The sequence below is a fragment of the Accipiter gentilis genome, chromosome 10 (assembly GCF_929443795.1).
Source record: "Accipiter gentilis chromosome 10, bAccGen1.1, whole genome shotgun sequence".
Lineage (NCBI taxonomy): Eukaryota > Metazoa > Chordata > Aves > Accipitriformes > Accipitridae > Astur > Astur gentilis.
In genome coordinates this window covers 16,564,635-16,586,366 of record NC_064889.1, presented here as the reverse complement: position 1 = coordinate 16,586,366, position 21,732 = coordinate 16,564,635, and the positions used below count along the sequence as shown (strand labels likewise).

The 21,732-nt window shown below is 51.1% G+C and overlaps 2 protein-coding genes across 4 annotated transcripts in view; both read left to right on the top strand.

The window, feature by feature from the left end:
* The first annotated feature begins 1,690 nt into the window (after window positions 1-1,690).
* Window positions 1,691-21,732, top strand: part of LOC126043295 (cell surface hyaluronidase-like) — a 58,141-nt gene continuing 38,099 nt past the window's right edge. Inside the window, exons 1-12 of the mRNA XM_049811435.1 lie at window positions 1,691-1,784; window positions 4,127-4,627; window positions 9,602-9,742; window positions 9,899-10,460; window positions 10,834-11,003; window positions 11,319-11,507; window positions 11,861-12,030; window positions 12,904-13,113; window positions 16,879-17,084; window positions 18,656-18,725; window positions 19,342-19,470; window positions 20,494-20,579. Coding sequence (XP_049667392.1) covers window positions 4,162-4,627; window positions 9,602-9,742; window positions 9,899-10,460; window positions 10,834-11,003; window positions 11,319-11,507; window positions 11,861-12,030; window positions 12,904-13,113; window positions 16,879-17,084; window positions 18,656-18,725; window positions 19,342-19,470; window positions 20,494-20,579 — 2,399 coding nt within the window. The 5' untranslated portion in view covers window positions 1,691-1,784; window positions 4,127-4,161. The remainder of the gene's footprint in view (window positions 1,785-4,126; window positions 4,628-9,601; window positions 9,743-9,898; window positions 10,461-10,833; window positions 11,004-11,318; window positions 11,508-11,860; window positions 12,031-12,903; window positions 13,114-16,878; window positions 17,085-18,655; window positions 18,726-19,341; window positions 19,471-20,493; window positions 20,580-21,732) is intronic.
* CEMIP (cell migration inducing hyaluronidase 1) overlaps window positions 8,697-21,732 on the top strand; it is a 116,553-nt gene continuing 103,517 nt past the window's right edge. For all 3 annotated transcript variants that reach the window (XM_049811433.1, XM_049811434.1, XM_049811432.1), the window contains exon 1: window positions 8,697-8,963. The gene's annotated coding sequence lies outside the window, so the exon portion shown is untranslated. The remainder of the gene's footprint in view (window positions 8,964-21,732) is intronic.

Below are 21,732 nucleotides of genomic sequence, written 5' to 3'. Positions count from 1 at the left end.
TTTTTTTTCTCGATGTGGATGCTCTATCCATTTTTCCTGTGTGACTTACCATCTTTGTTCATATAGCACAGCCATATACGATGTACAGCTTTTTTCAGGAAGGTAAGATGTGGCACATCTGTTTTTCTGTCAGTAGTTGTCTAGCGTTTGTACTTCAAAAAAGCCAGAGGAAAACAGTTGTTACAACTTTAAAGGTAGTATTTTCCAAGGAGTTTGATATGCATCCTTTTTGAATTTATGTACCTGTTACAAATTTCAGTTGTATTCACGTGGAGACCTGTTTAACCTCTGTTGCCTCTGCTGCATTTTTCTTCTTTGTTCTTCCATGTCATTAATATGTAACCTGTGGCAACTCTCCTCTGGGCGCTGACCCTTTGGCTTTCTAAATGCCCAAACCTGTATTAACACTTAGTATTGTACACATCTTTTATAAACCCTGCATTGTATTTGCTTTTTCTAAATGATGCTAAATGTAGAAGTAGAAAACCAATGCGCTTCCTTTCTCGGGTTATTCATTCAGCACTAAACCTTGATTTTTCTCATTTGGAAAATGTTTTCTTCCCTGGGTCTATTCTCATGAATGTAAATTAATGATCTCATTTAAATCCATCTAACTTACTTCTCTCTATCCTTCTGTGTGGAATTCGCCGGCCATTTTAGCTCTGAAATTTCTTGGGTTGCGTATGTACTCCCAGCGTGGGCTAAGGGTAGGGTGGCTCTTTGATGGTGGGCAGTCCGCTGTTGGGAATGAGGTCAAGCACAGAAACTACCTGCTGAGAAGTCCGGCAGTAATTCTTGGATGAGATGGGTGCGAATTTCAAAGCGGGAGGTTGTATTTCAACAGTGCAATATTTGGGTCTCCTAACTTCGCTACAGCAGTAAAAAGCACAAGCTGGTCCATAACAGCAGGAGAATGAGCTCTGCTCTGGTTTTGAAGCTGGGTTCCTGCAGTAACCAAACTAATTTTGCAGAAAGTGTTGGAGTAATATGCCTGCTGTCTTAAAAAAACCCCGAACAAACAAACCAACCAACCCCCAAACCCCGAGAAGACCCTTACACTTTCAGCCTGTTAACTTGCAAATTGTCTGGTTGCTGTAAACGCGCTTCGTTCTGCCCCTTCGTTCTTACACCGGCGGTGCGGTGGGCTGCGAGCAGAGAGCACGTTCCCTTCTAAAGTAAAACTCTGCGTTCCTGTGGGTCTGCCGGGGCGCCGTCCCCTCTGCTTGTAGCTTTACGTGGGGGCTGCCCAACGCGAAGGTGCGCTCGCTGCTGTGCTCTGCGTGGGACGCGGCTGAAGTTTTTCCGTTGGGCAGAGGCCAGAGCATCCCTGCTCCCCGCCCGCCCTGTGCCGGGCAGGGCCGGCTGGCGGCAGCTCTCCACAGAACCAGCCCTTGTGTCCAGATGGGGGGGGCATCCCTCCTGCCGCAGCCCCGGGCAGCCCTCCCAGCCGCCTGGGCTCGGCGCCGAGGGGGAGCGGGGCTCGCCGCGGGGCCGGGCTGCGCTCCGCCGGGGCTCCCCGGGCGCGGCCGGGCTGGCGATGCCGTTCCGCCGGGCGCAGCCAGGTAAGGACCCGCCGCAAGCGGGGGTGCCGGGGGGGGGGGGCGGGGGGCGTGCGGTGAGCTCTACGGGGCCAACCCTCTGTGTCTGTATTGCAGGTCGTCGTCCCCCCGGGCGGGGCCCCCCGAGGAGCCCCCCCGCCGACCGGCGGCTCCTGCCGCTGCTGCTGCTGCCGCTGCTGCTGCTGGCGGGCGCCCGGCCCGGGGCGCAGGCGACGAACTTGAACAGTCAGTAGCCACTCGGTGACGGTCTCCCCGCGAGTGTCCGGCGGTGGGGCGGGCAGCGCTGGCACGGAGGAGGAGGAGGAGGGACGGGACGGGAAGGCGGTGCTGCAGCCGCCCCGGGGCCGAGCCCCGCGGTGCGTGCCCGGGGCCGGGAGCGGTCCGCCTTCCGCAGCCTCGGCCGCTGGTTTTTACACCCCAGGGTGGGCTGAGGCCGCTCCGGCGAGGCCGGGGCCCGGGGCTGCCCAGGCTGTAGCTGTCCCGGGAGAGGAGAGGGAGCGTGGCTGCTAGGGCGAACCCGTACTTTTATCTGAAGGAAAAAGCGGAAGGGAAGCGCGCCCCTGGTTTCCAGTTTGACCTCAGGACGCAGATAGACGGCGTGACTTGACTGTGGCTTTGGAGGTGACTGCATGCAGCGGGCCCTTAGCTTATTTTCTCCTTTAGTTCCTCAGGCCGTTTTTAGTTTAAGGGCTGCCTCTGAAGACAAGACATCGATCCAAAGTCTCTTATTCTAAATAACGTTTTACACAGCAGTTTATTCTAGAGAGCTTGCAGACCTACTTAAAGATTTAGCGTTGCTTACGTTTCAAGTCACTCTGCTGCGGCGGTGCCGCTGGGTGCACTTAGGGACGCGTCGGGTCTGCCCCAAAGCCCTTTCCCTTTGGCTCAGACTGGCACCGGTCGGATGGCAGCGGTGCGTGCGGTCCTCCTCCGCCAGCTGCTCCCCAACACGTCTGCGCCGGAGGAGGGGGCAATATGGACCCCCTCGTGCTGGGGTCCTCCCAGAGCTGGGTCTTCCTTCCTTCCTCTCTCCTTGCTCTTCCCGGGGATCTCGCACAAGCAGTTTGCTCCCCTCCGCATCAGCCCTTCCGTAAACTAGTGGAAGAGCTCATTGATCTCTGGGGGTCTTATCAAGAGGGTTCTTGCAATAGCTATTGATCGGTCTGAATGAAAGGCGCAGTAAAGATGCAAAATGCTGCTTTTGCTATGACATATTCCTGAGTTATCCACTGCCATCTAGTCCTAGCAGTCGTATTTTGCAGTTTCCGAGTAATACAACATTATATACAGGGACGAATTACAGCCATAAATGTGCATTTTGATATGTAAAATTCTAACATAAGACTAATACGATTACAATATGCAAGCAGTCCCCTGGACCGTAAATCATAACGACTTGAAGCTGATAACCTTAATCTTGAATCAAATAAAAAAATACCTGAAGCCTCCCAAACATGCTGGGCTGGGATCCACCTCTAGGAAATAGAAGAACATTCTTAAAAATCTTGTTCTCTGCTTAGAAATGAAAGGGAAGGCTGCAGGCACATTCCAGGGCTCCCAGGACGTGACCTCCAGCCTTTAGCAGTACTGTCTGTCGTTGTGTTAAAACATTAACTATTTCAAACACTTTTGGCAAGATGCAATTAAGTTTTGGGTTCCTTGTCCCTTTTAATTATTAGAACTTTCTTGTGTGTTTGCAGCCCTACTTACCGTGAAGTCCCAGCCTACTTATGTTGCATTTAATTGTTTTATTGATCCATTCGCACCGTGTAAATTGAACCTTCAGGCTCAGCCTGGATGAAAGAGAGCTGGGTAGGGGCACTACCTCAGAAGCAAATTTAAGCTCCAGAGAGTCCCAATTCTCCCACACCGGTACCTTCCTGCCTGCAGGATGGAGCTGCTGTGGCCTTTGAGCAGCCCCGGCTTAACCCTGTTACACCAGGCTAATGGCTTTAGTCAGCAGGCAGAGACCAGAGAGATCACCTAGAAAGCAAAACCGAGCCTCTCATTTAAAGCCAACCTGTATCTACTGGAAAACTAGAGGCTGTGCTGGCCCCCGGGGCTGGACGCAAAATGCAAATGGCCCAGCGGGAGCGTAGAAGGTTCTTTTCTCAGTCATCTATGAAAAAAGCTTTTGCAGTCTTTAGTAGGAATCATTATTTATCTTAATGTTTTTCAGAAAATTTATATGGAATGGTACACACTCTTTTGGTGACTGGGGTTTTTTTTTTTTTTTTTTAGGAATCTGTGTACTCTGGAGTCTATGTATGAATAACAAAGATAGTTTTCCTGAGCATTACAGAAAACATTAGTTTAAATAAAAAATTACAGATAATCATTATTACATTATAGTACCTAAACCCCTATCTATTGCAAATCTATTGATCTGGCCTGTTGAAACATTCGGTAAGTGTGTCGAAGTAGTGTAGCGATCTGCACTGTATCCAGGGCTACAGCAGAACACTGATAACTGTAGAGAGATTTACATCTATTTTAAAGAAACAAACCCACTGGGATTCTTTGCTGTTTATGTTTAATAGGTTTTACTGTCTTTATGATTATTTCAGAACATAGCCTGAATCCCAAGAGTTCTTTGTGGGATATGGATTATGAAAGACTCTTGCACAGTAAGAAAACCCTTCCCGGGGCCGTGGGCTCTTACAAACCCTCCAGCCTGTTCAGGAGCAGCTCTCTCCTGAGTCACCAGGGAAGGAAAAGTCCGCTAAATCAGAACCTGGGCCAGAAACCACAAGAGAAGCAGTTGCCCTGTGACATGCTCCTTAAACTTTCCAGATATGTTCTAATGGATACCTTTGAGCCTAGCCTGGCCTGGAATCTCTTTCGGTTCTATAACTGCGATCGAGGAGTCAACCTGCCCAAAATTCCTATCAGTCCTCTCAAGGTGGCCCAGCACAAGGTGAAGCCATTCTTGCTACGCAGGGTGCTTCGGCTCCTCGGGAATATGGGAGTGTTGTCTGAAGCTCGGCAGTCCAAGGCCTTCTCTCGGCTCAAGAAGCAAATGCTTAAACCAAGGAAAACACCGTTAAAGCCCAAAGCGGAACAAGGTGGTAGGTATAGAAGGAGGAGACGTGGGGTTTGGTATCTCAGATGCATTCTGGTGCTGGCTAAGTGAAGGCGTGGGGCCGGGCTCCGCGCTGTCAGGGCGAGGGGTGCCGGCCAGGGGTGGACATGCCTGGGAGCAATCGGGTATGCGGTGGTCCTGCGTTGTGCCGGGAGCCGGCGCTCAGCATTCGGGCTGAGCCAGAGCCAGGGCTCGGAGTGCTCAGCCCTAAGCAGGAGGGCTGTGAGGAGGCAGGTGGGAAGCAGTCGCCGTCTGCAGAAGAGGAGAGGCTGGACGAAGGCTGGTAGGGTGTGCGGAGGGCGGTTGCCGCAGATGGGCCGCTGTACGGAGACAGGCTGTGGGAGTCGATACAGGCGCTAAAAGCCACGTTGTGGAAACGCGGTGCCCGGCTCGGTGGGGCTGCCAGGCCCACGGCGGCCCCGGGCGTGAGCGGTGTGTCGCTCCCCACTCCCCGGGGCCCGGCGGTGCACCAGCCCTTCCAGCTCCCACCAGTAGCTGACAGGTTCCACTCCCCTGCTCCGAGCTGGGGGTTGCCTGTGGAAATACAGCTACGCTACGTTGAAACCGTAAAATTAATTTCCCCTGAAAAGAGTGGAGAATTACAGGAAACGCGGCTGGGAAGGGGCGAAAAAACAAACAAACAAAGCCCCACAAGCAAACCAAAAACCCCCCACCAAAATGAATAATAATAAAAGAATCGTATTTGATAATTAGGATAAGGTAGGAGCTAATGGCCCGCGCGCGTGCCCCGCTTCCAGGATGCGCAGGCAGGTTTGCCCAGCGCGGGGAGGGGGGGGGGGGGGAGCCGGCGCAGCGCGCGGGGCGGGCGGGCAGCGCGCGGGGCGGGCGGGCAGCGCGCGGGGCGGGCGGGCAGCGCGCGGGGCGGGCGGGCAGCGCGCGGGGCGGGCGGGCAGCGGCTGTGCAAGGGCGACGCCGGCCGGCCGGCGTCGGCACCGCAGGGGCAGGGCGCGCCCCGCCGGTGGCTGCCCGGTTTCCCCCTGCGGGCAGCGGTGCCCGCAGGCGGCGTGGGGGGGGGGGTGTGTGTGGGGGGGTGGTGTTGTGGACGGACTCCGGCCACACGGAGGTTTTGGGGGCCCCTGGTTCTGAGCTGGCGCTGGCCCTGCGGCGGGCGCCGCGGGCCCCGCGCTAGCCGGAGTCATCCCGTGGTGCCTCCAGCTCCGTGGGAATGGGGTGTTGCTCGGGGGATGCTGACTCCCCTTCTCCTTCCTTTTTCCGAGGAGTAAGGAGGAAACAGGAAACGGTCCAGCGGGGGAGGGTGCCCGGGAAAGTCCCTCGCAGAGGAGGAACCATCCTCTGCGCATTCCCGTGCCGGCTCTGGGAAGAGCCGCTTGCGCTCTGGGGGTCCAGGCAGCCGCCGCCGCCCCCCCATGTAGAGCAGCTTTGTTTTCTGCCGTTGCCTTAAAACAAAACCTCGCCGGTCGTCGGTATTTGTTACTGAATGTTGCGGTCGCGTTTGTAGGCAAAGCGTCACAGTCATCGCGACACGCCGAGACACGAGGCGGTCGGGGTTGCTTCACACCTGGTAGCCTCTTACAGAAAGTGACCCATTTTTGTTTGTTAGGAAGGTAAAGTTTAGGTTATAACCGACGATAACGCTCGAAGGAGGGCTTGGGTTGGTTATTTTTGCAAGGAAGAGCTACGCCGGCCGTATGTTAGTCACGATTTCCTACTCGCAGGTGTGAGGATGTTTGGGAACGTTCTCGCGCTGCGGATGTGTCCTGTAACAGGGCGCTGGGGGGGTAAGCTTCAAACCAGTGCTGCTGCAAAACAAAAATCATCTCAAAAACTGAAATCTGGGAAAGAGTGAAAGGAAAACAGTTTAGCTCCCGAGCACCACGCTACAGATAGCAATAGGCACTTCTGTGGTTTCCTTAAAAAGAGACGGGAACCTTTCGAGACACAGGGTGATACGTCCAGTCTCATTTGCTCTGAAATTTTCTTCCTTAGGCCTCGGAAAACTTAATTATGGGGGGAGATGGCACTGAAATAATTCACCTGGAAGTAGTTCTTTCAGAAGAAGAATCAGACCAGTGTATTTCTGTGGATTTTGAGGCTACAGAGGGAAAATGGCTTTAAAGGATTTAAACAGTGCTCGCACCTTAAAGAATTTGGGTTCTTGTTCAGGAGGACTCCCGCGTAAACAGGGGTGACTTTGGCTTTGCTGATCATTTCATGAGGCCTGCACAAAGTTTAGTGCTAATCAAAGCCTGTGTTACATTTATTTCCGCTGTTACTATCTTGGATTAATTATTGCTGCCTTTTATTTAGATTGCAGGTCCATGAAATCTTTTGCACGGAGTAAATATTTTAAATAAAGATGTATGAGATTTCTAGGGCCCCTGCAGGTGTAAAACAAAGGTTCGAGTACTCTTCTACCTCAAATTTTGCACTTCTAGAACTGTTGGATTTGGAGAATTTAGTGTGCTTTAAGACAAAGTACTCCTATTTGTCTTGTCTTGCCTGAAACTTCCACCGGCAGGTAAGTAGTTCTCAAAAAAATTTGAGCACAGCCTCCTATGCCTCTGCTAAGGGCTCTGCTTTCCCATGACCTGCATTCATGTATGTCATATTCAGATAAGAAGGAGGCACAACGCTGACTAATGCCGCTTTTTTGGAAGGAAAACGACAAAAGCTGTTTGAGACAGAAATAGAAGTGCCAGCACTAAATGATAGATGAACAGCCGGTAGCAAAGGTGGCAGCTCTAACGTTTCCTTGTATTTATGGAGTATTGAAATGACGAGTGTTATCTGGATTTGTTTCTTTAGGCTGAATGCTTATCTTCAGATTCAGCAGTTCTCTGGGTCCCAGGACAGGGTGTCAGAGAGCGGACTGGTTTTGTTTAGCGCAAGGGAGTGTTGCTCCCTCCCCGGAGCTGTTGTCTGGAGCGTGGGGCATGGCCGTGCCCCTCACCCACCCCCCTGCTTCCAGTCTGTTCCCATATTTTGTCTGACAGCGCTTGCTCCTTATTAACATGACTATAGCCTCTTTGTGCCCTCCGTCAGAAGAAATCCTGCACCAGAATAAATTTCAGAGGTGACAGATTGGAACAGTTTGACCAGATGACGGCACACAAATGTCTCTGAGATCGGCAGCACCTGTGGCTTTGCACCTCTTGGGCTTCGGCCCTGGGCAGGGGCAGTGGCTGGCACTGTTGCCTGCCGGCTTCTGGCTCGTCCTCTCTGGATGTTGGGCTCTGGAGTGGAGATGAGGGATTACGTGTAGCCTCTGGGAGGGAGAAGGCAGTGGCCGCAGTAAGCAGTTACCCGTCTTTGTGTGTCCCTGGAAGCTCATAGGGGAGCCTGTACAAAAATGTGATACTCTTGTTTTGTGGAGAGCAGAACAGCGTGATGGTCCTTCCACAGGCAGTGCCGTGTCCACTGAGACTGGAGTCCGGACAGGAACCCACAGAAGCCAGGAGCGCCGTCCCAGGCCACGGGGGTAAAAGCACATGGGTTTCTTTGAGGCCGTGTCTTGTCAGAGCACTTTGTCAGGCTTTTTCCTCTCTTTCACCACAGGCTCTGACGACAGGTTGATTTGGCAGGTGATGGGAGGCGAAGTGGCAGACACCTCTCTGCTCGCCCGCTGCCAGGGGAACTTTTGCGGCCGACGCGTTACCGCGTTCTCCATGGATCTGCCAGACGCAGGACAGCACGGGGCAAAGCACCCCCACGGGAAGGTGCCGGGGCGGGGGGGGGTGGGGGGGCAGCTGCCTCCCAAGAAGGGCCAGGGCATGCCGAGCCCCGGTGGCCACTTCGGGGTCTGCGGGCCGGAGTGCCTCAGCCCCCTGCCCTTCTGGGGGAGGCGGCTGGGCCCCCAGCCGCACGCTTCGCACGGGGCTTTTGAGCGCAGCCGGGTGCTCCGCGGGTCTGCCGAGAGCCCCCCCCGGCCCTCCCCGGGCTGAGTCTCGCCCCGCTCGCCGTGACCCCGGCGAATCCGGCGGGGAGCCCGCGGCCCCCGGGGACTCGGAGCCGGGGAAGACCTTTGCGTTCGGGCAGCGGGGCTCCCCCCGGCCCCCAGCATCTGGGCGCCGGTCGCAGAGAGACGTCCAGGCTGGAGGGATCGTCCCCGGCTGGGAGGAGCCAGCGGCTCCGCTGCTGTAAACAGTGCGGGCACCGCCAGCGGTTGGAAGATGGATATAAATAGGGAGGCGGAGGGGAGGCAGCCGGAGCGGAGGAGCGGGAGCTGCCTGCGCCTGCCTGCCCCTGCCTCCGCCGCCTGCAGCCGGGGCGCCCGGCAGCCCGGGTCGGGAGCTCCCGAGAGGCGGCGTACAAAGTTTGCGGCTCGGCGCTGCCGGGGATAGGTAAGCGGTCTTTGCAGCCGAAGTTTGAAACGCGCCGGTGCTTCTCGTCGATCTGCCGCTGGGGTTTTCTCCTCGCCGGCTCTCCGTTCGTACTGCTCTTGTGGTTGCCTCGCCGTCTCCGGGGTTGTATGGAGCCGGGAAGGGGGGAGTTTTCTGGTTTCGGTCTTGCTACGTTAAGCGGAAGGGGGGGCGGGCGGGGGGGGGGGGGGGAGAAAAGGGAAAAAAAAAAAACAACCCACCAAAAAGAAACAAGCCCCAAAACACATCAAAAGCGAAACGTGCCTTTGCGCCGGCTCCGTGCAAAGCCGCGGCGAGGGGCCCGGCGCGGCGCACGTGTTGCGGGCGGGGGCTGCCCCGCGGCTCCGCGGCTGCGGGCAGCAGGTAGCGGCTGCGAGGGCAGCCGGGACGCGCCGACCTCGGGGAGCCCCGGGGAGCCGCGGCTCCTCCCGCCCTTCGCGCCGCACCCGAACTCGGACCCGGTCTCGAAGCCGCAGCCGGTGCCGGTGCCGGCGCCGCCGCGGGACGCGTCGGGGAGCAGCGAGCGGCGGCGGCGCATCAGGTCGGTACCGCGCCCCTCCGCGCCCTTCCGCGCCCCGCCGCGCCCCGCCGCCGCTGCCGCCGCCGCCCGTCTCTTGCAGGGCCCTGCCCGGAGGCCGCCCCGCACCTCGCCCCGTGGCGACCCGGCTTCGACAGCCGCCGCGCCGCCGTGGTGGGCCGGGGGGCGGCCCTGCGCCTGGAGAGCTCCGCCACCTTCCACTCCCTCGTCATCCGCGACGGAGGTAAGCGGGGCCGCCCGCCCCCCTCGGGGCCGCCCGCCGGCTGCTCCCGGAGCCCGGGCGCTGCGGGGCGGCCCGGCTGCGCCCGCCGGCGGGGTGTCACCTCCGGCCCGCGGCGGTGCGCGCCCCCGACCCCGCTCCCGTCCCCTCGCCCGCCAGGGAGGCTGGTGTTCGCCGACCGCCCCCGCGGGCCGCCCATCACCCTGCGGGCCCGCTACATCCTCATCCACGACGGCGGGGAGCTGCACGTCGGCTCGGAGCGCTGCCCCTACGGCTCGCGGGCCACCATCTCGCTGTACGGGCGCGCCGCCGAGGGGGCGGCCGTGGAGGGCTTCGGGCAGAAGTTCGTGGGCGTGGGTCGCGGCGGCGTCCTGGAGCTGCACGGCCGGCGGCCCCGCTCCTGGACCCTCCTGGACAAAACCCTGCACCCCGGCGGGCTCCGCCACGGCCCCTACTCCTCCGAGAAGCGCTGGGGCAGCCGCGGGCTCAACCTCCGCATCCTGGACGCCGGCACGGCGCGGGTGCTGGCGGCGGGGCGCTTCGACACCCACCTGCGGCCCGGCGAGTGCCGGCGGCTGCGCGCCTTCCTGGCCCTCCAGGCCCCCGGCAGGCTGGTGGCGGCCGCCGTGGGGGACTCGGCCGCCCGCAGCCTCACGCTGGAGACGCGGCTGCTGCTGCGGGACCGCCTCGGCAGCAGGCACATCGCCCGCCTGGGCTACAGGTGAGGCGGGCGGCGGGCGCGGGGCCGGCGGGGGCGGGGGGTGGCGGGGGCGACGACACGGGCCGGGCCGGGCCGGGCCGGGCCCGGCCCGCGGCGCCACCATGGACAGCTCCGCGCCGGGGCCGCCGCGCCGCCGCGGCCGCCTGGGGCTCGCCCCGGGGGAGCGGCGTGAGCGAGCGGGGGGGCTCGGCCGGGCCCGGCGGGCAGGATGGTGGGATCCGGCGGGCACCCCGGGCCGGGGGAGGGAGCGGAGGGGAGAGCAGCGGAGGGGAGGGGAGGCCCGCCGCGCTGCGCCCTCCCCTCCTGCCCCGGCTCTTTGGGGGCTGGAGGGCTCGGGCTGCCGCCCGCTTTGCTCCCTCGCCGTCTCCTGCAGGCAGCCCTGGGCGCTGGTGGGGGTCCTCGGAGGGGACCGGCTCTCCACCGCGGAGGATAAGCGGGAGTACCACGGGAATGGAACGACGGGGTTAGCCGTAGCCCAGAGAGACTTCCTCACCTACGATGGCACCCGTTTTACTGTTACTGCTTTCAGCGGGTGGATAAAAGGTTTGGTCTTCCCTGACGATTGCTTGCCTTCTGTCGCTTTGCTCCGCTTTTTGCGGCTGCTGGCAATCTGGCAGCGCAGTGATAATAAAACCGCAGTCTTTTGCTCGCGTGGACGGTGACCACGCTCACCGCAGCGCTCTCACAAAGTAACGTTTTAGCTGCCTACAGAGAGACGACACTGACGTACTTAATGGCTGGAGCACTTCTATCGCACGCAGAGTTATCCAGATAAAAATTAGACCGGTCGGCTCTTTGGCTAATGGCATGACTCTGTCGTGCGCAACTGTGACAATAACGGATTGCTTCATTTTTCAGGGGTGCCTCATAATGGATTTAAAGTGGAAGTGTCCAAAGGAATAATTCTTCACTTGGTGGATGAGGTTACAAGCTGGTTACCTGGCGACCGGATCGTCGTTGCCAGTACAGATTATTCTATGCATCAGGCCGAAGAGTTTAATCTCCTTCCTTGCCCTGAATGTAAAAGTAATCAAGTGAAAATTGACGGTACGAAATATTTTTATCAAGCTACCCGTGCGTGGTAAACATTTACGTTGTCTTGTCTTTTACATTCTGCATTTCCTTGTCTTTTTAGCTAGTTTTTGTTCCATAAACACATGGACACGTATGAGAGCTGAAGGCCCCAATATTATGTTGGGACTTGAGAGTCTGACCAGAGCCAGCAGTCCTTTGCAGAAGCCAGGGGAAGTGCTGATCTCCTCTGGGCTCAGATACTAACAACTGGGCACGTCTCCAGACTTAGTGATTGCTTAAATGAAAGGTGTGCACTTGCCGAGAACAATGTGATAAGGAAGATGCCATGCTCACCCTGAATAAAAAGGTTTCTGATTTTTTCACAGGCAGCCCACTGTATCTTCACATTGGAGAAGTCATAGATGGCATCGATATGAGAGCAGAGGTTGGTCTTCTGACTAGAAATATACTTATTCAAGGAGAAATGGAAGACTCCTGTTACGGACAAAATCAGTGCCAGTTTTTCTCCTTTGATACATTCGGAGGACATATTAAAGTGAGTAGTTTTTAATGCATACACCCGTAGGTGGTTTCAGATGGTTCCTGTCCTGGTTTGTAAACAAGCAACTAGAATTGTGTCTGGGGAAAAAGTATACTTGTCTGTGAAGAAGGGAAAAGTTTGTTGGCCTGTTTTGCAAAACTAGACTTGCAATGAGTCTGTGCTATTTCCTTCACTGTGTATGCAAAAAAGTACCCTTCTCCGGGCTAGAGGGGATTCTTTAGCAGCATCACTGTCAGTAGGGTCAATGTGAAGTTACATAGTTCACGAGATGTCACTGAAGAAATTGTGCTTCCTGCAGAGCAAGCCTGCTCCTTTCATGGCTCAGAGAAGTGCTACGTCTCACCCTGTTGTGCTTTGCCTTCTCTTGGTTGTCCCGTGTGGTTTTGGTGGAGGTGCAACGTTTTGCTGTTGCAGGGGCTTTGTGTAAAATTACTCCACCGCCAGTTGGCAGAAACTGGGGAGCTGTGCAGGTCTTGCCTAAAATCACATGACAGAGATAAAGTTGCCGGGAAATAGACCCTGGTGGTAAATGCCAAAAGTACCTCAAAGGGGTACTTCCTGCGGCTGGCAGAGGTACCTTGTCTGTAGCCGTGTCACACGCGGCTATTGCTAAATACTGCACGCGCTGTTTGGCAGCAGTTCCTTGGCAGCCCCGTGCCCGTAGTTGTGCAGCCGCTGGCACACTGCTCTGCGGGTGCTGTGCTGCTCTGAGTCAGAGCAGGGAGCTGACACCTCCTGCTGGGATCAGGCCCTGTTTTTACTCTGTGAGTGTATTGCCTAACGAGAGGGGGGAAAAAAAAAGTGTTTTTCTTTTTTGCGTGTGTTTATGTCGTAATGCCTTACTTGGATCTATGTTTGTCTCAACAGATCCTAAGAAATTTTAGCTCTGTTCACATGTCAGGAGTGGAATTAAAAAACATGGGGCAGCAAATCCTGGGCAGTTATCCTGTGCATTTTCACTTGGCTGAGGATGTGGATGAGAGAGGAGGATACGAACGCCCAACATACCTTGATAACCTGGCTATCCACCACTGCTTCTCTAGGTGTGTTGCCATACATGGAACTCATGGCCTTCTGGTAGGAGACATATTTTTTTAGTACCAAGTTCATTTCTTTGCTTAGGCACTGCCAAAGTGTAAGAGCCATTTGTGATGTAGAGAGAAATCAGAATATTGAAACAAGGCATCTTTTCCCCAAGAAATGTCCCAACTTGTCAACTTCATTTGACTGGTGTTCAGGTTAGGACAGCTCTTTGAAATGAATTTCAGATTCTTAGTATTGCCCAATTATTATTATTAAAGGTGTGATCAGATATAGTGAAACCTTTGCCATGGTTATTCTGGACAGTTTGTGATAATAGGAACTTTCATTTAAAATTAAAGCAATGGGCTTTAAATGGAGGCAACTGAAGCAACGGACCTTTACTTTGCAAAGGAGATAGAAAAGACAGCAGTTGTTCAAGTCAGGGCAATGTGAAATATATCCAAAAATATTCACATGACAAAGGGAATGAAATATGAGAGGGACAGACCCCAACGGCTGCTTCAGTGCCAGAAAAGCCCTCAGGAACTTGGCTTTGACCTAGATCCTCACAAGGGCATTGTGGAGAGGAACTTAAAAAAACCCACAAAAAAGCCATACGTGTCCCAGCTGGAAAAGACAGATTCCCGCGCTAGTCCCAACAGGTCCGGTTGCTGTGTGCTCCGCAGAACCCTGAGCGGTGTTTTGGTGTCCGTGGGCATTTCCTCATTCACCTGATGTATGCTCAGGCAGAGACACTCCCTGAACTATCCGTGACCTCCCGTGTTTTTCCTGACAACTTTTTCTCAACCCTGGACATAAAGCTGGGTAAGACATGACATAGATGCACTCTGGTGGGACCCTCCAGTGAAAGGGTCCCCCTGAAATGTTGTAGTCACGAAAATGCGATGCTGGACTTGTACACCTAGAAGCACTTTTCATGTACCCTAAACTGGATTTGTGTTGTCCAGATTACTCAAAATTATTGATTGCCTTCTCATACACGTGATTTGCTGTGGCTGTAGAGCCTGCTTTTGTGTACAGAGCCCTTAGGTGGCAGGAGACTTGCCCAGCATGTGTGGTTGTAGTTTAACTCTATTTCTCCTCCTGTTGGTATTAAACCTCTGGAACTGAAGGAAACTGCCTGGGATGAAAAAGTGAAGCCTTATGCTAATATTGGTCCTGAGAAGAATGGTGTGTGGTCTTGCTCTTTATCAGAAGTGAAGTTGTAAAGGGTTTATCTGGATGTGTGGGATGCTATAGTTGTGAAATCAAGAACCCAAGTGTGAGATCCAGCCCCCTCCCATGTGACTGCCGAGGGCTTTGAGTCCATGAATCAGTGAATAGATTTTACAGTGAAGGTTAAGTATGTGATTCTGTGGAAGAATCCTGTGGTTTCAATACAGTCGCTAAGATAAAGAGTAATTAAAATGTAATAAAAAGCCTTGCTTTAAAATAAATTAAAATAATGTGCAGTTCGAGAGAAGAGCACGTGTATCAGAGCAATGCAGTTAAATAACATAGGTGGGTACCCATTTCAGCATCAGATAATGAAACTTCAACCCTTGAGGCAGAATAAACCAGATAAGTGGGTTTTTCCTCCTCCCGTCTTGACAGTTTCGAGGATGTAACTTTAGAAGTACGTTGCCGGAGTGCTGTGGTTTGGACTTAGCCGTGTACGGGTCGTGCAGTGCTTTCTGTAAGGCCCTTCTCCCATCTGCTGCTCCCGTGTGCCAGGCTTGTGTGCACACAGCTTGGGTTACTCACCGTGGCTGGGAAGCAGGCTGCGACCTGCCTCTCGCTGCCCTGGCACACGTCAGGCATACACAGACTACTGTAGTCTTTCGTGTCTAACGTTGCGGTGCATAAAGGTCACTTATATTGTGTTGCTGAACTATATATAATTCAGCATTTAGAGGCATCTTAATCATCTGGTGTTGGACACACCAGCGGGGCTGTAGCCTGTGCTGTGGACAGTGTTTCATGCTGGCACATCCAGTAATATGCTGCTGTCACAGTGCTGCAGGTGGGCTCGTTTCCAAGCTTGTAGTTTCTATCTGTGGTATGCCAGAATTGATCAGTTACTGGGGGTTTGATCTAACGGCATGGAGCCTTTTCTTTCAGTACAAGTGTAAGCGATCTTTAAATTATGTTATTTCTGGTTAGGAGAGTGTTCAGTGTAGTTTCGTGTATGTAAGTTTTCAGGGCTGCCATGCGATCCTGAAGCTGTGACGAATCATATTAATTAAAGCTAGAATCTGGTTTTGGACACAAGGCTGGTTTTTAATGCAGCTTTCTGAAGCAGAGATTAGCCAAACTTCAGCTAAATTCAGAAGAATGAAGCTCTACAATTGAAATGCTGTTTAAAACAGCGAGCGGTTTGTCGTTACAGTTTCTTTCCAAAAATAGTCTTCCGTGGCCTCCTTAGCACAGCTTCTGCCCATCATTTGGAAGGGTAGAAGTAGCCAGGCTTACTGTTCGTAGCAGACTGGCAAGGACACTTGCATTTTTATCTAAATCCATTTCCTATCTGGATTTCCAAGACTCAGCTGGTAGGGACACATTCAGTCTTGCTGCGTGTAGGTTCTCCGTTACTCCCCTTGTAGCTCACTCCGAGCTACTGTACCTGTGTGCAGGGTCTCGGTGGATTTCCAAAACTGTATCAGTTAGGAGTTGGGTACCTAGTAGTTGTGTTGTGCCTTATTTTTAACTCTCTCTTGAACACCTCATTGAGGCAGAAACAAGAACAGCAGATGACAAGTTTGAGGGGTGACTGCCAAGAAAACGATGAAATCCAGTAGAGATGTACCTATGGGGACCATCCTGCTTGTGACTCCAGATGTTATGTACAGTCGCAGCCCATTAAGGGGAAATCACAGGATATGAATCTGAAATGGATTTAGTTCAAGTGTCCCTCTGTATACAGAAATAACCAAGTAGGTTAATATTAGTTAATCTTGCAGTCTTACACGGACATAACTCTGACGTCAACAGGAATTTTGTATGCCTGAAGAGTGAATAAATATGCTGACAGGGATCATTTGAGTACAAAGTTAAGGTTTCAGTAAGATGTAGTAACAAATAGCTGGTATTTTAACTAGCCTGATTTTGTATTTACATTTAAAAGAAGGATTTCTGAATTTATCTTCATAAGGCTCTACATCAAAGGAGGCTTTTGCTAAGTCCTCTCAGTCAAATTAGGGTTTAATGCAATATCCCTGTGCATGTCAATTAATATTAAATAGACTGAAACAGTAAAATACCATCTCTGCCCAAGCTGATCATTACAGGAATGAAGGGGCCCCGCACCTTCTGAGAGTGGAGGAGAAAGAACAGAAACCTCGTTAATATAAATTACTTCACGTGGTGCATTTTAAAGAATTTCTCATTTTATTTGAGAAGTGTTGCAGTCATGAAAATTTCTGGATTAACCATCCTAACTTGTTGGTTTATCACGCAACACACACTTACCTTTACGCAGATATTTACTCCATGAGACTGAATCAGATATTCTCTCTTAGAGCTGAGGGCAGTTTCAAATCCAGTATTTTGCAATTTTCCTTCAATTATGCATGTGATCTTCCTCAGAGTAATTTTAATAGCAGTTTCACTGTATAAGAAGATCAGTCCACAGTTATGCAAACTGCATGTAGTTCGAGTTAGCTCCAGGACTGATGCCTGTGGAGGCACTGCTTGCTGCGCGGAGGGGCGGCAAAACCGTTCCATGAGTGTTTCAGGAATTTATTGATAAGCAAAGCACATCAGTTATAGTTCCTTTTACTGTTAGCATTGCGATCTATGGCCTGCATACTTTTTTTCCAGGTAAAAGACACCATTGGCTATGACACTTTGGGGCACTGTTTCTTCCTCGAAGACGGGACGGAGCAACGCAATACTTTTTATCACAACTTGGGCCTCCTCACAAGGTCGGGGACGATCTTGCCTTCGGATCGCAACGAGGCTATGTGCCTTGCCATCCGCAGCCATGTCTATGGGAATTATGTTCCTGTGCCAAGCACCGACTGTATGTAAGTGCTCCGGGAGCTGTAGTCAGGTTTTGCACTTACATTGTGCTTTATGGCTGGGTCCCAAAGAATGCTGTGGTGAAACTTTTGAAAGATGCTATCTGATATTAAATGAAAACTTGTAGCTTTTTCTATCATTTCTCATTTTAAAATAATTTAGCTACTTGTCCATGTTTTGCTTGTGAAGATATCTGTTAACACCTGCATGGCTCCTAAGCAAGGAATATTTGCTGCTGGTTATTCCTGTCGCTGTTTCCTAACAATCATAAATACGTTAGAGCACTTTGCTCATTTCTGAACCCCTTTCAATTCTTTTTAAGTAGGATGTTGAAGGCTCCATGAAAACTGTCTGATAAATGCAAGTTGCTTCAGCCCTGGTATGGGCTGGCAAAAATACCACTTACTACAGAGGGAGTTTTTGCCTTTTTTCACCAGGGCTGAGTTGGAGCTGGAGCATCTAGAGTAAATTGGTCAATAGTACATGAGTGCATGGCTATCTAGAGTACATCAGGAGATTTAGTGAGAATGCAGAGGTTAGCATAAACTACAGTGAGCATCATTTAACAATAAACAATATCCCGATATAGCTGAGAAAGTTAGCTTCTATTTTGGAGACTGATGAGCTGTAACATGGGCACTCAGGGACCCAGGTGTTGGTCAGGCTAGTGCTTGCAAGCAAGAACACAGTTTAGCCAAGGCAGTTTGTATTTTCATGTTTCCTGGAAGACGATGCAGTGGCCAAACTCTACTTATTTTTATTGGCATAAATAATCCAACTGAATTAATTATAATTATTGTTGCTGAAATGCTGCAGTTGCTTGTATGGTTAATACAGATTTATTTTGCACCTGTTTAGTGGTTCTGTTAATCCAAAGGAGTGTGGATTCTTGATTATGTAATAGTTAAGGTGGATAAAAAATGATTGAGATTTTCTGCTTAGAATGATCAAATTAATTGGTACGATCATGAGAAAAGGTTTACAGTGGTTTTACATGTGGTCTTTATTACTGCAAAAGATGTTATCAAATGAAGTAAGACAACAGATGACAGTGTTTTCATAGCTATATCTGGCTTCTGTTTGTGCCACTACTGATCTTCCCTCTGAAGCAAAAACTCCTTATTTGAACAAACGTCAAAATAATATCTCCTTAATCTCCTGCTTAATGAGCCATTTGCAGCTTGCAAGGACATTTCTTTTGTTTTCCCTGTAGAAGCTTCATAAACCCATAGAGAATCCCCTGTCTCCTGCCATTGCCCCTGAAGTTCCAGAAAACAAACCAGAAGTTCACTTTTCAGACATTTTCCAAAGGAAAAAAAAAAAAGGCATTGGGTTAGAGTATGGATTTTGTGTTAACGCTCTCATATAATTTACAATAGGTTCAACATGTGGCTCCATAAATGTACATGTCTGACATTACTAGATGGTTTCTTTTCCTTAAAGAGTATCATTAAAAGGTTGTGTGGAGTTTTAAAGTCAATAGGAGAGTTGTGGCTCAATTCCAGTGCAGTGCTATGAAAATGTATCCCTTCCTGTTTGGTAACTGCTTAGGATCATTTTGATTTTGATTTTTCAGGGCTGTCAGCACATTCTGGATTGCAAATCCAAACAACAACTTAATAGAGAATGCAGCAGCTGGTGCTCAGGTAAAATCATTTAATGGCAAGAGCTACACTTTGCCTCCAGTTCCCATGTATTCTACTCTTACTGATGTCATTAGTGTGAGGGCAATGAATTTTTAGTAAGCCGTCGTAAAATTTGGATATGTATTTCTGCAACCTTTGTCTCTGTTAAGAACAAGTATTTGCCTACAGTTCTTGCACTGATTTCTCCCACAACTGTAGCTGGAAATGGTGTGTGATGTCTCTTAGTAAATGTTGATTTTTATTAGTAGTTAATAGTTAAATGCCCAATAAAACTTTATATTTGTATATATACTCTCTACTTGTTATTATCTCCAACGTTTACCCAAATCATGTTTCTGTTTAATGTGCCTGTATAGAGGAGGTTATGTTTTCTAATAAACCACCTGAATTTCACTCACAATATATGCATTTTTGAAACCCATGTGTATGTGCCCCGGGGACCCACCGTGCATGCCAAAGGATAAGTAGCGAGGTGTGGTGTGGGTCCCCTGGGACTCAAACTTTTGGCAGGCTCAGGTTAGAAATCTGGCCAGGATAGTGGGAAACCTAAGTCCCCAGGATAACCTGTATCATTAATTGTACTGTCCCATTTCTTGGACCTCCCTTTGTCTTTTAGGACGTTGGGATATGGTACCTCTTCCACCGGGTTCCCACTGGACAGTCCGAGGGGCAATATCCGGAGGGACAGGCTGAACATACCCCCTTGGGAGTATTTTACAACAACAGAGTCCACTCCAATTTCAAGGCACGTGGATGATTTCTATATGTTTCTATCAATATAATACCATGGCATAGGGCTGACCATGTGTGGTGCTCTGAAATCAGATGATCACGGGTGTCTTACATTTTGATAAAGGACTTTTAACACTGTATCAAGACACAATCAACTTTTGGGGGTGGTGCTCTTTCTAATGATTAAAGAGGGAGCTGAGCAGAAGGGGGCTCCCATTTCAGGCACTTCAGTTGGGTGCCTGTGTTAGACACGATGTGCGCAGGCCATAGGTACAGCTACTACTAAGTGAGATTTAAGGAAAGACAGGCAGGACACTGAGCACTGCTGTTGGCCACAGTGGTGCAAGGACATAGGGGGATGAGCAAAAGTCGTTTCTGCCGTGGTCTGCTCATCACCTTTGAAAAACGACACCAAAAATTAAAGGGTAATTCCAAGAAAAACACTTCCCCCCAAATATACTATTGACATGAAAACGTAACCTGTAAGCTATAAAAAAACATTTTTAACTTATTTCTCAGGATTCTAGATTGAAATCAGTGCTATTCTCTGTGCCTTGTATATTTTACATCTTGGTCCATGACAGCTGCTGCTTTCACCCAAAGCCTTTAATTTGGCTACAGCAGCTCATGTTCTCTTTTGACTGTCGGGGGACTCGTCACTCTTTATTTAAAGCCTTAGTTCTTAGCAACAGTCTTTTTCCAAAAAGTTATCAAGAGCTTGGCAGAGTCCCTTATTGCTTTCTGCGAGGGAGAGAGAGTGGGAGTTCAGTGCCTTGCTTTGGGTCAGAAGGCAGCCCAAGATGCTGATGCATAACATATGGCAGGGCAGGCTCTGTCCTGACTTCAGCGCGCTACATCCTGTGCTAAGGTCATGCTGAGCGGTGCCAAGTGACACCGAAAGGGAAGAGAAAGCCCAGGCTGCAGGCACTCGCTGAGCCTGCACGCACTGGCTGCCCACGTTCATTGATAAAAATCTGGGATCTCTGGTCTGTGTTGGGTGGTCTGTTAAAATAATTGGAGTCGCGTGCATTTTCAGGCTGGTTTGTTTATTGGAAAAGGAGTAAAGACAACGAGAGCCAGCGCTGAAGATCCCAGAGAGTATCTCACTGTCGATAATGCCAGGTAAGCACATGTTGTATGGCTAAGTATTTTGGACAGTTGTGTTGCTTCTTGGCTTCTGCATTGTATTTAGCGGATCATTAATGCCTCATTATGGCTGGAGCATGTGAAAAAAACACACAAGCTACCTCTGATGTGCAGAGGCAAATACTTCATTGCTATGCACTGAATTGTTTGTGTTATTGCTGACCAAAAATGATACATGTGTGCTTGGGGTTACGAGGACTAAGCAGTGAAGCACGTAAAAGGGGATCCAGATCCCATTAGTCCATTAGCGGGCTTTGTAAACTCCAACGTTTCTTATTAATTACTTAGAAGAACTTATATCTGAAAGATGACATAAGAGACTGCTGAGACTGGTCTAAGATTAACGAGGAAAGTAAAGTAGCCTCAAAGCTTTTTGTCAACTGCTTTAAAATCTCTGAGGTTCCTTTTGCAGCGTGGAAGCAGGTAAATTAAGGCCATTTTCTCACTCACTGCAGCCCTGTGGGTCTATGGGAGGAGGCTGTGGCAGAAATCGGCCACTGCTCCTGGTCAAGCTTTGGCTTTTTTCCTCCTCTGTAATACCCTGTCAATGGCACATATGATGCTCCCATATGGCTGAAGGGAAAGGGTGACTTTGTGTCCCTTTGTGAGACTTCCCCGCCAGGGTCATCCCCTTGGGCACTGAGGAGGCGGCACATCCCTTAAGTACATCAGCTGGAAGAAGTAGGAGGTGAGGGTAGACTCAGAAAATGCAAAGGTGATTTTTTTCCAAACACGGCACAAATCTACCATTAACTGCCAGTGTGGCAAGAAATAGCCTGCAAGTAACTGAGAAGCGCCGGTTCCCAGGGCGAATCCTTTTTTCATAGGACAGCTTCTCTTTCAGAAGAGGCAGAAGTGCATGGAGGTCTGGTCTGTACATGCAAGGAAAGCAGCTCCAATTACTCTCTTATCTTTGCTGAATGAGATTCTTAAAAGTGCCTAATTGATTTTCTAGCATCAGCCCAGGGATTCTCAATGGGCCTTGTAACGACAACTACAAAAGGACCCAAGTGACTTGGGAAAAATGTTTTCTATGCCTCTAAATCACACTGAATCAAATTAAGGAGTAGCTGTGGGCCCATTGAAATCTAGGGAGGAATCTCCTGTTGATTTCACCGGGGCCAGAATT